Source organism: Bos taurus, chromosome 8 (assembly GCF_002263795.3).
Source record: "Bos taurus isolate L1 Dominette 01449 registration number 42190680 breed Hereford chromosome 8, ARS-UCD2.0, whole genome shotgun sequence".
In the NCBI taxonomy this organism is placed as follows: Eukaryota; Metazoa; Chordata; class Mammalia; order Artiodactyla; family Bovidae; genus Bos; species Bos taurus.
This window is the reverse complement of record NC_037335.1, coordinates 5,397,038-5,414,450: the sequence shown is the minus strand read 5'-3', so window position 1 is coordinate 5,414,450 and position 17,413 is coordinate 5,397,038. Positions and strand designations below refer to the sequence as shown.

At 44.8% G+C, this 17,413-nt stretch overlaps 1 protein-coding gene across 1 annotated transcript in view; it reads right to left on the bottom strand.

Annotated features, from left to right (window-relative positions):
* The window catches only part of GALNTL6 (polypeptide N-acetylgalactosaminyltransferase like 6), a 1,542,469-nt gene that overhangs the window by 68,110 nt on the left and 1,456,946 nt on the right, over positions 1–17,413 (bottom strand). The window contains exon 9 of the mRNA NM_001191298.2: positions 3,818–4,039. Coding sequence (NP_001178227.1) covers positions 3,818–4,039 — 222 coding nt within the window. The remainder of the gene's footprint in view (positions 1–3,817; positions 4,040–17,413) is intronic.

The window sequence follows — 17,413 nt, the reverse complement described above, 5'->3', positions numbered from 1 at the left end:
ACTGCTTTAAAAACACACACACACACACACACACACACAATGTGTGCTTCCCTTTTCACTTTCTTATCAAAACAGCTAGTGACCTATTACATTTATGTAGGAGTGCGGCCCATGCGGAAAATTCAAGTTTATAGGGAATAAAATAGCCTTTTCATATACTGGATTGGGCCCTGCAACAGAAAAGGGACATTGGTGAAAAGTCAAACGGGTGAAATCTGAATAAAGTCTGTAGTTGAGATTCATTTGTACGGATACTAATTGTGTACTCTGTGCTCTGTGCTAAGTCGCTTCAGTTGCGTCTGACTCTTTGTGACGGCATGGACTGCAGCTCTGCCAGGCTCCTCTGTCATGGGATTCTCCAGGCAAGAATACTGGAGTAGGTTGCCATGCCCTCCTCCAGGGGATCTTCCCAACTCAGGGATCGAACCTGCGTCTCTTAACATCTCCAGCTTTGGCAGGTAATGCTTAAACACTAGTGCTGCCTGGGAAGCCCACCAGTACTAATTACTGGGTTTAAATGTGCCGTGGTTAATGTCATAAACATATGATGCTAACATTAGGAGCGGATGAAAGATGTACGTCAGCCTTCTGTACCTTCTTTGGCAAATTTTCTGTACATTTAAAATCATTCCAAAATAAAGTAATAAACAAAAGCACCCCACTTAGAGGGAAAAGAAAAACATGAGTGAAAACTTTGAATTTCTTTCAGAGATGAAATGGGTCCACAGATATGTTCTGCACATTTAGAATTTTTACCTACCGTTAATACCAGGTCGCTATTACGAATATAGTGCTAGACAATGGTCTTTCCTTTTCATCACTTCATTTCAGTTAAGCTACGTTGCAAATATTGGGTTTTCCACGTTATTGAAAAACCCAAACAAACTTCTTGGCTGACCATGGCCTCGCCCCCTGCATTAAATGTCCAGGCATGACTCTTACTCCCCTCTGCTTGGGAAACGGGTGTTTTCCAGTGTGGTTTACACCCACACCCTGTCATTTGTTGGTTTCCCTTCCCTCTGCCTTCCTCCCATCTTGACTCTTCATCCTTGCTGTATGTCACCCCTTCACTGAATAAATGTCACTAAATGTAACTGGTCCTAGAACTACTTTGCTACCGTCTTCTTTTCCTAAACCTAAACATGACCTTTCTTGGTTTGCTGTTCTAAAGCTTTGGGGGAAAAAATTTGCCATTATATTAAAAAAAAAAAAATCTGACATTCTCCATGTCTGATTGTATAGACCAAGAATGATGATCTCAAATGTCTCTAGGGCCCAGGCAAACCATGCAGCAATATGAGACAGTTGAGACTAACAGATAACACTAGATAACCAATGGGAATTTGCTGTGTGATGCTGGGAGCTCAAATCTGGTGCTCTGTGACAACCTAGAGGGGTGGGAGGGAGGTTCTTGAGGGAGGGGACATGTGTATACCTATGGCTGATTCATGTTGATGTACGGCAGAAACCAACACAATACTGTAAAGCAATTAACCTCCCATTAAAGATAAAATTTAAAAAACTCAAAAAAACACCCCAAGACAAAGAGTAATAGATACAGAAACTGGCATCGCCTACCTGGTTGTAAGATGGTTCTCATTTGATTATTCTGGCAAAGTTGTATCTTTTCTAGAACCTCAGGGAAATTTCAAATCTGTTTCCAAGCAAGATGCATTTTTTCCCCCCAAGGTGCTTTATAAATGCAAGTTATTATTTAGTCAGGCAATGTGGGAAAATGTGATCAGTTGCAGTTTAGGTAGTAACGGGAAGGAATAAAAAATTATATGACTCCACAGAGGGAGAAGATGGATGAGATTTTAACCCAGCTGTGAATGAACACAGCGATACTGTGAGGTCTTAGAGGATGTTCTTAGTCACTAAGGCAGGACCATTTTTAGATCATTATAGAAAGACGACAGACATAACCTCAACCAAAAAAAAAAAACCTCGAGGAAGAAACTTACCTACTTTTTGGGTAACAAATTCTTATGTCTTACAATGGGTTAGACATTGCTCTCTCTGGATTGTACCTTAAATTTCTGTGGCTGTAAATTAAGCCCCTGGTAGATAACAAAAAGAATACTAGCAGCATAATATTATTAATATCCCAGGGATGCATTAATGAAATGTTTAAGATGCACTGGAAAGAAAGTGAAAGTGTTAGTCGCTCAGTTATGTCTGACTCTTTGCGACCCCATGGACTATAGTCCACTAGGCTCCTCTGTCCATAGAATTCCCCAGGCAAGAATACTGGGTTGCCATTCCTTTCTCCAAAGGATCTTCCCAACCCCAGGATAAAACCTGGGTCTCCCGCATTGCAGGCAGATTCTTTACCATCTGAACTGCAAAGCCCCAAGATGCACTGGATTAAAGACCGAAGAACTCACTGACTTAAGCATCCATGGTCAGGACCACAGGATGTAGGAAAAAACATTAGGAGATGGAGCGTGTGGTGCTGGCCTTGGCGCCATCCTTCTTGCGGGTGGTATCCCAGGTCTATAGGCAACCACATATCTTTGGGCCTCTCAGCAAAACAAGCAGCACGCAGGTGACTCCCTGAAGGAGTTTCCCCAGGGAGCCTGGGCTCATCCCAGGACACCCCCCCACCTCCCCTCCCCCCCACCCCTCCTTGCCACATGCAGGCCTCTCCTGTTTTCAGAGCTCCGCGAAGTCACAGACGCTAAGCAGGCAGAGACACGTTCTCCCCACACCACGAAGCCAAGGACAACGATGGGAAGGCTCCTCCATGAGGCGAGACAGTCCACACCTGGCTTCCGAAAGCCCAGAGCCTTGGAATGGCGAGAACGTCCTGCCCAGTCCGCTGCCATGAGCAGATGAGACCACGGCTAAATCCACACCATTCCATTTGAATCCCTGCTCTAGCATGCTCTTTCCTAAGGGAACGAGCAGGGCTGAATGGAACTGAACCCGTCACAAGAGTCCTTTACATGCCCAAAGGTACGTGCTTTGGATTTGCCAACGGAGGCTTTCCAGCTGTTTCCATTTTAGATCACGAAATAAAATTAAAAAGCAGCACTCGGAGCTGGGAAGCTTAGTCCTTATTTAAGGAGCCAATGGGGCTTCCCTGGTGACTCAGCTGGTAAAGAACCCACCTGGCAATGTGGGAGACACAAGAGAGGCTGGTTCAGTGCCTTAGTCAGGAAGACCCCCTGGAGAAGGAAATGACAACCCACTCTAGTATTCTTGCCTGGGAAATCCCATGGACAGAGGAGCCTGGCAGGCTACAGTCTAGATGGTTGCAAGAAGTTGGACATGACTGAGTAACCAAACCATCACCAAGGAACCGATGAGGTTCCACACGTGCCTCTGTGCTGGGTATTCTGGAAAAGTCTGTCCTTGTGATTCTGCCTGGCATACCTGGTTAGGAAAGCTGCCAAGCCCCTGGACACCTTATCCTTGCTCTGACAAATAGCAGTCAGGCTGTGTGAGGAGGAGGGAGGGATTTTATCTTGGACATCACGGCACGTTTATGTACACAGCAGCACCAGAGACATTTTCATTCTCTGCCAGCTCTTATGGCACTTTCACAAATCTCAAATCAAAATATTTTCCAGGTGCGCTAAAAAAAATCAATTTTCAGAGTCAACAGTGGCCAAGGGCTCCAGGGGTGAGCTCACTGTCCTACCCCAGCAGCTCCTAGAGAGGCTGAACAGATGCTTATCAGAGATGGTTTCAGCCAACCTTTACTGACTGCTGGGCAAGGGAGCAGAGGGCTTCAGCAGCCCCCATCTGGGGACGGGGCGTGGGGGATAAATTCTTTGTTTTTCACAGGGGGCTGGAGAGCCGGGCGCCTCACCTCACCCCAGGCCGCAGGCGGGGGCTCCACTGGAGGGTAGTACTTGGGCACGTCCCAGGCCACGGCTGCCATGAACCACTTGAAGTCCTTGCACTTGAGCTGTCTGCGCAGCTCCTTCTGCGCTGAGAGGTCCCCAGTGGACAGGTGCCGGTACTCCGGGCGCCGCTGGTAAATGTACTCGGCGAACTCGTCCATCCAGGTCTCTGCCACCCGCTTCAGGTTCTGCACAGGACAGAAGAGCATCAGTGACTGGCCCATGTCCGCCACGGTGCATCTCAGTTGCCCTCGAAATGGGGAAAAAAAAAAAAAAGGAATTAGACAACCTCAGGCAGCTCTGGTGGTGAGTTTTCCTCACTACCAGAGGTGTGAGACAGTTAGCCTGAGGCCACGCGTGCATTTCTGCTTCTGGCATGGGGTTCGACTGCCAATTAGCCCAAATAAATGAGACAGAGTGAAACACCCCGTGGACAAGCTGATCAGCGTTCTCATTCCTGCTGTTACTGCCCAATGATGAATTCTTTATTTTTCACCCAGAATTGTAGGAGTTGGAGCTGGAGGTAACAATGTTGCTCTTAGGCATCTGATTGCTTAAACTGGTTCAGGGATCAATGAGGGATCTTGGCAAGAGTGAGGAAGAACCGGCTGTTGTTTTCCCAGTCACAGTGAGAGAGCCCAGCAGGACTGAAACAAAGACCTTGTGTTCTGATGGTGTTTTGTGCCACCTGGAAGCCCAGGGAAACTCGTAATTCACAGCACAGTGAAGTTGGCTAAGGAGGCACCAAGGGGCCTTTGCAGGTGGAGCCGTGGGGGCAGAGAGCAAGGAGGCCGGCCCCTTAGAGGAAGGAGCATGGAGGCTCAGGGTAGGAGGCTCTGCGCGTTTGCCAGTTTTGAGGTTCAACAGGAAACATCTATGCTCTGGGTCTCAGATTCCTCGCCTGAAAAAGGGACATAGAGTCATCTGTCCCTCCATCATGGGAGTGGTTTCAGGATTAAGTAACACCTGGGTTTCAGTATTCTCCCCTGGGAAATCCCATGGACAGAGGAGCCTGGTGGGCTGCAGTCCATGGGCTCACAAAAGAGTCTGAGCGGGTAACGCTTTCACTTTTCGCTTGCCTGATTTTAAACACCCAACTGGTGTGAATATTGACCCTTTCCAGCTTCTCATTTGCACTGAGAAGATAAAATGAGCAGAAAGGCTGGGAACTCCACTAAGACCCAGAGACAAGTGACTCAAGTAACTAGGAATGTTTAGGAAAATTGTTTAATCTTTAAAATTGCTACACTGTCCTAAATGAGACTATTCCTAATGGAATTGTACCTTTTTTTTGTTTTGTTTTCTCAGTATGCACACCTCCAGCCTCCCTGGAGGGCCTCTCCCATCTGACTTTGTTCCCAACACTTGCCAACTCATCCTCCCTGGTCTCCTTGGTTAGCATGGGTAGGGCTCAGTTAAGTCAGCAAGAGACAGAGAAGACATGATGCCATAAAGACTACTCTGATTTTCTTTTTTTTTTTAAGGTTTTTTTTTGTTTTTTGTTTTTTTTTTAGATGGACCATTTTTAAGGTCTTTATTGAATTTGTTACAATATTACTTGTTTTATGTTTTTTGTTCATGAGGCATGTGGGCTCTTAACTCCCTGAAAGGAGTCACTGTTAGTTGCTCAGTCTTGTCTGACTCTTTGCCACCCCATGGACTAGGTAGCCCATCAGGCTCTTCTGTCCATGGGATTCTCCAGGCAAGAAAACTGAAGTGGGTAGCCATTCCCTTCTGCAGGGGATCTTCCTGACCCAGGGATCAAACCAGGATCTCCTGCATTGTAGGCGGATTCTTTATCACTGAGCCACCAGGGAAGCCCCTTCACTCCCTGATCAGGGAGCAAACCTTCACCTCCTGCATTGAAAGGTGAAGTCTTAACCACTGGACCACCAGGGAAGTCCCAGGACTACTTTGATTTCTTGGTTGCCTCTGTGTTCCTTTCTAAGATTCCTGGCATGGAGGGCTTAAGAATTTCTCTCTGAGGGGTTATTATTTGCTATCATTGTGCTGCTTGCCACCTCATCAGCATTGCCTGGCCAAGAACATTTTCTTCTCCTCTGACTTCAGTTTACTTTGACAAATGATCAGAGTCAACATTATTTTGTAATAGTCTAACCCACTCCAGTATTCTTGCCTAGAAAATCCCATGGACAGAGGGGCCCAGCAGGCTACAGTCTATGGGGTCACAAAGTGTCAGACACGACTGAACGACTGAACATGCATGTGCACACACACACACACACACGCATGCACGCACATGTGCACACGGCCCTCACCATGGACTCTGAACTGCCTGATTTGTGAGGAGGCTCCTGCTGTGTTCTGGGACCAGGAAGCACAGGCACACGTGATACCCAAGTATGAGTCTTCAGTGTCACCTTGCCATTTACCATTCATTCTGACAAATGTTCTGCCTGAAATGCATTCTATTTTCATTTGTCCTTGGACAAGCAATTTTTATGATTAGCAACAAAGGCTCACAGATAGGATGGAAAAAAATCAGTTGGTAATATTAAAACTTTATTTATATTCGACTTTGATTTTTGGCTGTAGTTTCATTCTTTCTCATAAACTTCAATTATTATGTAAAGTGAAAATATTTAATTTTTACCTACTTTGTGCTTCTCAGATAAACAAGTATGAATAAAGGCAAGAAAATAGCAAAGAGCAGAGATGAAGAGGTAAATTACCCAGGAGTAACAAGGAAATGTTATGCATGCGTGCTCTGCTGCTGCTGCTGCTAAGTCGCTTCAGTCGTGTCCGACTCTGTGCAACCCCATAGACGGCAGCCCACCAGGCTCCCCCGTCCCTGGGGGAGCAAGAACACCCAGGCAAGAACACTGGAGTGGGTTGCCATTTCCTTCTCCAATGCATGAAAGTGAAAAAATAAAGTGAAGTCACTTAGTCGTGTCAGACTCCTAGTGACCTCATGGACTGCAGCTTACCAGGCCCCTCCATCCAGGCAAGAGTACTGGAGTGGGTTGCCATTGCCTCCGCCAGGGGATCTTCCCAACCCAGGAATCAAACCTCTATCTCCTGCGTCTCCTGCGTTGCTGGTGGATTCTTTACCACTGAGCCTCCTAGGAAGCCCTTTTATTAAGTGGATGCATGCCTTAGAAATTCTGATAGCTTGCAACAAAGATGTGTCACTAAGTAATCTGTTTGACTTGGGTAAATAAACACTTTTAGACTACAGATTCTGTGAAGTTAGGGGTAGATAGTGTTTTTGTTTTAAATTAAAAGGCCCTGGCATGCTGCGATTCATGGGGTCATAAAGAGTCGGACACGACTGAGTGACTGAACTGAACTGAACTGAGTACATGTGTGTGCTCATCTGAGCTTGCTAACTGTGGAGTTATTAAAAGACCATTTATAAAATGAACATGAGTAAACTCCTAGCTCATGCATGTATCTGTTGATAAAGGCACTGAAATAGAAACAGTAGTTTAAAAAGCACTACTGCTAAAGGGTTTGCTGCTTTGGGTTTTTGAAATAGAAATAGGAATTCTTGTGAAAACTCTAAGAGGAATTGACCAGTTATATGCATTCAATTGGGAATGGCTGTAAGGGTCAGGATGAACGTTTGCCAGAAACAGCAGCACAAATAGTGAAAGAGGCAGGCGATGGCAGGTTGGAAGATGGTCCACAACCTCAGGGAGGCTGCAGGCTTACTGACCTTGGAACCAGGCAGGTTGCTTTGGCATTATCACATCCTTTTCAAATGGAAATACTTGGTTGCAGATTAGGTTTGCTGCTTTCCCAAGCACTCCAAAGAAAGCCAGAAGATCATTGACATACTCCAGGGATAAGGTCAAATCATTGAGCCCTTTTTGGTTGCCTTTTCAGGAGATGGGAAAAGAGAACCAGCACAATAATTGCAAAAACTAATTGCCAGTGTCTCTCTAGCAATGAGTGTTATGTAACCATTTAGACAAACATATGAATCCTGACTGTTCTCTAATGTTCCGATGACTCATCAGACAGCCTCCACTGGAGACGCTCTGTTCTGAGTGCAGTTTTCCATCAGGAGGAAACTTTCTGAAGTGTCAACTATTGTAGTCAAGGAGCAGTCTAGAACAGTCCAGGTGACAGGTGAAATCATGTTGTTCTGAAGGCGTCATTCTGAAAATAACAAGACGCCATGTGACTCTTACACTGTCGTTTTGAATTTGTAGTTAGTTTTGGGGAAAAGATTGGACCCTCAGCTGAGGAATATTTTAAGCAGTTGCAAGAAGCATTACATTGGCCTTTCATAGATTGTGGAATAAGTTCACCCACTATAGAAAATGGAATAATCACGTACACATTTGAGCTCATCAGAATATTTGCATAGAAGCACATGTATTTAGGGGCTTCCCTGGTGGTGGCACAGTGGTAAAGAATCCACCTGCCAATGCAGGAGATGCAAGAGACAGGGGTTCAATCCCTGGGTAGGGAAGTTGCCCTGGAGGAGGGCATGGCAACCCATGTTAGTATTCTTGCCTGTGGAGAACCCCATAGACAGAGGAGCCTGGTAGACTATAGTCCATGGAGTCCACAGAGTCAGACACAGGTGGGTGCACACACACACACACCTACTTTCAAACACATGGAGGTGATGGAGTAGCAGCAAAGCGGTATTTCTCACTTAACACCGCTGGGAACACATGGACAGAATGGTGAAACTGACATCCCCAAATACATCTTGCCCGAGATGGTAATGAAGAGAATAGGGAATCAGTCTGGGCCCATCTGTCCTGAGATTACATAAGCATTGGTGGTGGTGCTAAGATGTTAAAAATTAGTTATAAACAGGAAGAAGGAGGACAGTATGGACACTGGGCGATGTATGCATGCCATCATTCTTTCCCAAACTATCAGGAGTTGGATGTAAAGGTTGCTTATATATGTGGGGCCACAATGATGTTGGGAAAGATTGAGGGCAGGAGGAGAAGGGGGCAACAGAGGTTGAGATGGCTGGATGGCATCACAGACTCAATGGATATGAGCCTGAGCAAATTCCGGGAGATAGTGAAGGACCGGGAAACCTGGTGTGCTGCAGTCCCTGGGGCTGCAAAGAGTCAGACTGAACAACAACAAGGTGTTAGGTGGGATTCCTGGTTTTTGAGACATAAGTGAAATTGCGTTAATGTATTCCTGTCTTAGAAATTTGCATGGCTTCCCAGGTAAGCCAGTTTACACGTTCGTCCTTCACTTGGATGTCCTGTCTGGGATCCCTCCTTCCTTCCCTGGTGGTGTCCTGCCCAGGCTTGCTTTCTGCCCTGGCCATGTGAGCTTCGTGGGTCTACATGCACTGTTCCTCACCTCTCAGACATGTATCTGACAGATAGCGGTTCTAGACTTGGGAGATGTGAGGGAGAGGCAGGCACGTAGCTGCCAATAGTAGGTTGGAAGCTTGGGCTTGTTTCATATTCTTTTTGTTTTAAAAAATACACATATTTGTTTATTTGGCTGGAATTGGTCTTAGTTGCTGCGTGTGGGATCTAGTTCCCTGACCAGAGGTTAAACCCAGTCCCCCTTCAGTGGGAGCATGGTCTTAGCCACTGGGCCACCAGGGAATTCCCTTCCTCCATATGCTTTAGCTCCTATAGAGAATTTCGTCCCGGACAAGATTTCCTCCCTGTCCTTTGCCCTCCTGACATGCTGTTTTCAAAACTTTCCTCGTGTCTCCTTTGCAGACAGAATATGGCATTTCTTCCTACTTTTATTACTGAGCACGTCAGCTTTCTCACTGTCTGTCTTGGTCTGTTCTGGCCTGATGCTGAGGTTTCCCTTTCCAGAACCAACACGTCCTTTCTAGGTGTTTTGTCTAACAAAGGTCCTTCCCCCACAAGAAGTCACACGGCCAGCTCTTGAATTACGCCCCCCTTACTTTTGGTTGTGTAAAGAGTTGGCTGCCCATCATCGAAGACATTCCACAGCAGGTCCCTAACTGTCCTCCCCAGTTTTATTCTCCTGCCTGGAACTCTGCTCAGGAGAGCTGCTCTGGCCCTTGCCCCTGTCTTTAATTAAACAAGGAGGCCCCTGTCCAGAGGTGGCTCTGATGCCTCAGTGGTCTGTGTGAGCCAACTGAAATGTGGCCTGTAAACGCCTCCAGTTTACAGAATCAACGCCTAATCAACGTGTGCGCACCGCGAACAACCAACCAGCTTTCAGCTATCACCCATCAGATTCTTCCTCTGCTTCCGCTGTTTCTCTGCCCCGTTTAAGTCTTTCCCCAGCTCCAGGGGGTGGACCCCTCCTAACCCCTTCCCATCTGGCGCTGCTTGATTGGAACTGATTTTTGCTCAGCTAAACTCTGAAAATTTGTTAATTCTTTGGCTATGCTGGGTCTTTGTTGCTGCGTGGACTTTTCCCTAGTTGCAGTAGGGCACACAGGGGTTCAGTGGTTGCGGCTCCTGGGCCCTGGAGCACAGGTTCGGTGGTTGTGGCTCATGGGCTTATTTGCTTCTCTGTGTGTGGAATCTTCCTGGATCAGGTATCAATCCCGTGTCTCCTGCATTGGCAGGCAGATTGTTTACCCCTGATCCACCAGGGAAGCCCTTAGATAAACTCTTAAACATTTTAATTTATCTCAGTTTCTCTTTTTACACACAGAAACTGCTAATACTAAAAAATGTGTCTGGAATTCAGATTTCACCAGGCGCTTTGTGTTTTTGTTGGCAACCCTCCTCTTGATACTCATAATCTGCATGTACTGTGTACTCTGTGAATGTTTTTAAGTTGATTATGTGGTGGTGTCTGCAGAGTCTGGCATGTCTTGATGCTGTTGCCAGTACATAGTGAATGCTTTGCTTCCATGGAAGTTATTCTAGAGAGAGTCCGAGTTCTTTCCAAGAGAAGCCTGCGATCACATAGCGGTGATCTGAATGTGCTTCCCAGTCCCACTGCTTTTCTGATGTGGGTCGGGGTGGGGTCCTGCTGGCCCTCTGTCAGTGGCTTCAGATAACAGCAGTGGGCTAGGAGGGTCCCCTGGAGAAGGGAACAGCTACCCACTCCATGAAAACCTCTGGGACCCACTTTGAATGGGTGGGCCCCCTCCCCCATTGCCCCCTTGTCCACAGCACACTCAGAGCTAGCGTGGAGCCCAACCCTGAGGTCCAGAGACAGAGACCTCCACCTACTTATTTTTCAGACTCAAGTTAACCAACAAGTTAATTCAGCTTAGCCATGTGGCGCCCTCACCTCTCGCTGCCAATTAGCACTGCCATTATCTGAAAGCGAAAGTCGCTCAGCCGTGTCCCATGCTTTGTGACCCCGTGGACTGTAGTCTGCCAGGCTCCTCTGTCCAGGGGATTCTCCAGACCAGAATACTGGAGTGGGTTGCCATTTCCTTGTCATACTTGTTGAATGACATGTGAAATAAAAGCTGTTATTTTGAGCACCTTCTGTGCATACAGCATTAAGAGTCTGCACGTTTTTTATGTCACCCCAATGGTTCCTTGTGTAACAACACGCCCCCCCGCTATTCAACACAAAGTGCTGTTCATCTCTTCCTTCTTTGTGTTGCTCAAATATTTATTTTTAAAAATATTTATTTGGTTACACTGGGTCTTTTGGGGTCTGATGGCTCAGATGGTAAAAAAATCTGCCTGCAATTCAGGAGGCCCGGGTTTGATCTCTGGGTTGGGAAGATCCCCTGGAGAAGGGAATGGCAACCCACTCCAGTGTTCTTGCCTGGGGAATCCTTTGGGGTCCATGGGAACACAGGGTATTGGACACGACTGACAGAATAACACTTTTCACTTTCAATGGGCCTTTAGTTGTGGCATGTGGGATCTAGTTCCCTGACCAAGGGTCAAACCTGGGCCCCCTGCATTGGGAACATGGGGTTTTAGCCTCTGGACCACCAGGGAGGTCCCTGTTCAAATATTTATTAACTCACTTAACACAGTCAGCCCTGTATTAGAGGTCTTTAGAATTCAAGTCTTGTTTTTGGTGTGTTCTCCAGGACTACGTCTTTCCTTAATTCTAATGCTCATCAGGTCTTGGAATTGATATTTTCAGAGGAACACTTAATCACGTTGCAATCTCAGTTCATAAGAACGGATTTCACCTTTGACTGATCATTTTCATTGTGAAGCATGAGGAAAGTAGATATTTCTGTTACACCTGCTGCTTCACCAAATGCCATAAGTCTATCCACTAATTACTATTATTATTATTTTTTGCCAGCAACAGTTTAGACCCTATGGCTCCCTCATCCTGAAAACTTGATCCCTATTCAGTTTCTGAACATACTAAGTGGGGGCTGATTATTTCCCTGGCTGAGAAGCTGACCCACACATGTGAGTTACCTGGGCCACCTCACTGCAGCTGCTCGTTTCTTTATGGTGGGTGCAATCCTGTGTGCCCACTGGTGGGACTCCCGCTGCACAGGCTGTGCTAGTGTCCATATTAATCTATTGTATTATGGCGGGTTTAGTAATAGGTTTCTCTATCACTTGTTATTTTTTCCCAGTGATTTTTCCCAGAAACTGCTGGGTAGCCAGCAAAGCCAGCCTCACCCAGAGTTTATTTGTCACAGTCACTCCTCCAGCAAGGAACCACATCACTCTTCCAGAACGTTAAAAATTCTACTTAGATTTAAAGGCGTTTTTTTCCTCCCCTTTGAAGCCTAAAACACTTCAGTAGCTTCCGCGTCCCGCCCCAAAACCCTCTTATCATTGATGATGTGATAAATGTCATCATGGCTGCAGCTCAGAAGAGGATCTCTTTACAAGAGCCTCAACTCACTACAATTATTTAGCCCAGCACTATTTTTCCTCTGATCTAAAGACTTCTTTGAAGTCAGTGGGACGCCTCCAGCATAAGGAGAGGATGGTTAATCCAGTCCTCAAAAAGAGACTTTTCTGACAGGCAGTTTCCTCTCTTTTCTTTACTAAGCCTGCATGAGCTGTTTGCAAGTGATTGCCTTCTCTTGACTGTTTTGATATAATTTAATTATACCTCTATTGTGATTTTTGGCTGAATATTTTGGATTATATGTTTCTGATAGCATTTAATATGGCCTTTAGATATAGAACAAACAACTCTCCAAATTGTTTAGCTGCCTACCTTATTAAAAATGCATGTAAACCTAATTGAGAATAGTTTTGTTGAGGAATAATTGATAGGCAATAAATTACTCATATTTTAAATTTTATTATTGTTTTTTAAATTATTTATTTATTGGCTGTGCTGGGTCTCTGTTGCTATGTGGACTTTTCTCTAGTCATGTTGAGTGGTGGCTCCTCTCTGGTTGCAGTGCATGGGCTTCTCATTGAGCTGGTTTCTCTTGCTGTGGCTCATGGGCTCTAGAGCACAGGCTCAGCAGTTGTGTGGTACATGGACTTAGTTGCTCAGTGGAATGTGGGATCTTCCTGGACCAGGGGTCGAACCCATGTCTCTTGCATTGACAAGCGAATACTTTACTGTTGAGCCACCAGAGAAGCCCTAACTTTATTATTATTTAAAAAATTTATTTATTTATTTTGGCCACACCAGACAGGGATGCTAGTTCCCTGACCAGGGATTGAACCCATGCCCCCTGCAGTGGAAGCATGGGGTCTTAACCACTGGGTCTCCAGGGACATCCCAGCTACTCATATTTAAAGTGTACAGTTGACATGTGTGTTCCTGAAACCATCATTGCAAGCAAGATAATGAATATACCTATCACCTTCAATCATTTCCATATGTCACTTTAAAATCTCCCCATCTCCTTTCTTAAGTGCTTCTTCCATCCCCAGGCAACCACCGATCTATTTGAAAATTTTAAATTAAGCCTTCATATCTGTAAAACGGTTTTAGGTTCACAGCAAAGTTGGGGGGCAGGGACAAAGATTTCCCACTTATCCCTGGCCCCCTCCCATGCACAGCCTCCCCCACTATCCACACTCCCGCAGAGTGGGTTGTGTGTTACAGTGACCCGATAAGCATGCAAAGTCCACAGCTTACATTGTGATGTTGTACACTGACCTACTTTTTGTCACCATAATTTAGTTTGCATTGTCTACACTTTTAAATATAATGATAAAATATGTGCTCCTTTTGTCTGGCTTCTTTCACTATGTGTAATTATTTTGAGGTTTACCCACATAATTGCATGTATTGCTTTTTATTACATTTCATAGAGTATGTATGGCTAGACCAAAATTTGTTTACCCATTTATGTACTAATGGACAACATAGAAATGCAAAAGATCAGAAGAGACTGCATGAATAATTATTGTTGTTGTTCAGTTGCTAAATCATGTCTGACTCTTTCTGACCCCATGGACTGCAGCACACCAGGCTTCCCTGTCCCATATATGAATAATTATATACCAACAAGTTGGATAACCTAGAATAAATATATAAGTTTCTAGAAATGTAGAATCTACAAAGACTGAATCATGATGAAATAGAAAATATGAAGACTGATTACTAATAAGGAGATTGAATCAGTAATCAAAAACATTCCAACAAGCAAGACATTCCAATAGCCAGGGCCAGTGGCTTCACTGGTGAATTCCACCAAATATTCAAAAAATAATTGGTACCGATTATTCTGAAGTTTACTCCAAAATAGCAGAGAAGGGAACTCCTCCAAACTCATTTTACAAGGCCAGCATTACCCTGATACCAAAACCAGACAAGGAAGCCACAGGAAAAGAAAATTATAGGCCAATATCCCTGATGAACATAGATGCAAAATTCCTCAACAGAATATCAGCAAACCAAACTCAGCAATACATTAAAAGGATCATATACTGTGATCAAATGGGATCTATTCTAGGAGTGCAGGGATGATTCAGCATTTGCAGATCAGTCAGTTTGATACACCACATAGCAAAATAAAGAATAAAAATCTTATGATCATCTCAATAGATGCAGAAAAAGCATTTGATAAATTTAACATCCATGTATAACATTAGATCAGTGCCAAAGTAATTGAGGTTAGTGCAGAAGTCAACCACAATTACTTTTGAACCTCAATTACTTTTGTACCAACTGCAGTTACTTTTGCACCAACCACAATTACTATTACTTTTCCACCAATATAAACCCTAAAGACTCAGTAAAAAACTGTTAGGACTAATAAAAAAATTCAGTAAAGTTGCAGGATACAGAATCAATATACAAAAATCTGTTGCATTTCTATACACTAATAATGACCTATCAGAAAGAGAGATTTAAATAGAATCTCATTTACGATTGCAACAAAAGAATACAACACCTAGGAATAAATTAAACCAAGAAGATGAAAGACCTGTATTTTGAAAACTGTAAGATATTAACAAAAGGAAACGAAGATGACACAAATAAATGGACAAATATTCCATGCTCTTGATTGGAAGAATTTAACAGGCATACTTCTAAAATATTGCAGGTTTGGCTCCAGACCACCACGGTAAAGCAATGATCACAATGAAATAAGTCACATGAATTTTTGGTTTCCCAGTACATATAAAAGTTATGTTTATACTATACTATAGTATATTATTTAAATTATACTATAGTTTATTAACTGTACAATACATACCTTGAGTAAAAATATTTTATTGCTAAAAATTACTAGCCATTTTCTGAGACTTCAGAGAGTCATAGACTTTTTGCTGGAGGAAGTTCTGGCCTTGCCCCTGGTGGCTGCTGACTGGTCAGGATGGTGGTTGCTGAGGGTTAAGAGTGGCTATGGCAATTTCTTAGGCTAAGAGCACAGTGAAGTTTGCCAGGGTGATTGACTTTCCTTTCACAAATGATTTCTCTGTGGCATGCAGTGCTATCGGACAGCATTGGTAAAACTTCACCTCCGAACTTTAAAATTGGAGTCAATCTTCTCAAAACCTGCCACTACTTTATCAACTGAGTTTATGTCATTTTATAAATCCTTTGGTGTCATTTCCCATGTGGTGCTAGTGGTAAAGAACTTGTCTGCCAGTGCAGGAGACATAAGGGATGTGGGTTTGATCCCTGGGTCCAGAAACTCCCCTGGAGAAGGAAATGGCAACCCACTCTAGTATATTCTTGCCTGGAAAATTCCGTGGACAGAGGAGCCTGGTGGGTTACAGTCCATGGGTTCGCAAAGAGTCAAGCCTGACTGAAGCTGACTTAGCATGCACAACATGCATTGGCAGAAGGACTCAGTTTCCTCTCTGGGGGCTTCTCTACAGAGCTGCTTGAGTTTCCTTGTCTTGACAGGGCAGCCAGATTTCCCCCAAACCACCCATCCAAGAGAGCAAGGTGGAAACTAAAATAAGTGCCTTTTAAGACCTAGCTGCGGAATCTTCCCAGGTGCGCAGGGGTAAAGAATCCCCCTGCCAATGCAGGAGGTGCAAGAGATGCGGGTTCCAGCCCTGGGTCGGGAAGATCCCCCCTGAATGGGAAGTGGCAACCCACTCCAGTATTCTTGGCTGGAGAATCCCATGGACAGAGGGGCCTGGTGGGCTACAGTCTCTGGAGTCACAGAACAGTCAAACACGATTGACTGAGGACACTTGGAAGCAAAAAATAGGTGACAGGACAAAAAAGTATGCTTTCTGCTTTGCTTTATTTTTTTCATCCCTTAAGATCATATCAGGCTAAGACTGAGGGTCAGAATACGATGGAGTTATTATTTTTTTATTGAAAGATAATTGCTTTATAGAATTTTGTGGTTTTCTGTCATGCATCAACAAGAATCAGTCATAGGTACACCCATGTTCGATAGAGTTCTTTTTCATGACTTGGTATGAAAATTGTTGAAGGGAGTCCAAAAGAAACAGATGTTTCTGTGTCCCAGTGAGGAGCCACAGTGTGTACGGCCCACAGCCAGATAATGGCCATGCAGTCCAGATCTCTCCAGCATCCAAACAAGTTCTGGCACTTTGAGCACTGAAGTGCTGGTTTCTCTAGATAAGCACAACTAGCTGGAAGTTGATGCTCTTACTGTGAATGATGGTGGTGCTGTGGCTTCCCCAGTGACTTCACAGGCAGGGGACAGAGGCAGGTGGGGGTACAAGGCTAGGGGCCAATCTGGAGGGATGCAGAGTGGACCACTTCTGTCCATATATGTGAGCATGCAGAGGAAGCCTTTGGGGAATCCTAGAGAATGGCACCCCACTCCAGTACTCTTGCCTGGAAAATCCCATGGATGGAGGAGCCTGGTAGGCTGCAGTCCATGGGGTCACTAGGAGTCGGACACAACTGAACGACTTCCCTTTCACTTTTCACTTTCATGCATTGGATAAGGAAATGGCAACCCACTCCAGTGTTCTTGCCTGGAGAGTCCCATGGACAGGGGAGCCTGGTGGCTGCCGTCTATGGGGTCACAGAGTCGAACACGACTGAAGCGACTTAGCAGCAGCAGCAGAGACACCTGAAAATGGTTGGAAGGGCATTCATCTGGCAATCAAGCAAATGGTATCTCACTCTATCACAAAGGGAGTATAAAGGGCAGTGTGATCTCATTTGTGGATGATGACTGTTAATGCACACACACATACTTATATATAAATCACAACCAGCATTTTCTAACCATCCGTCAAGGAGAGTATCAAGTGTCTTGTTCCCCCACAGTAAGCATTCCAACAAACTGTGGTTAAACTAAATGGTGCTAA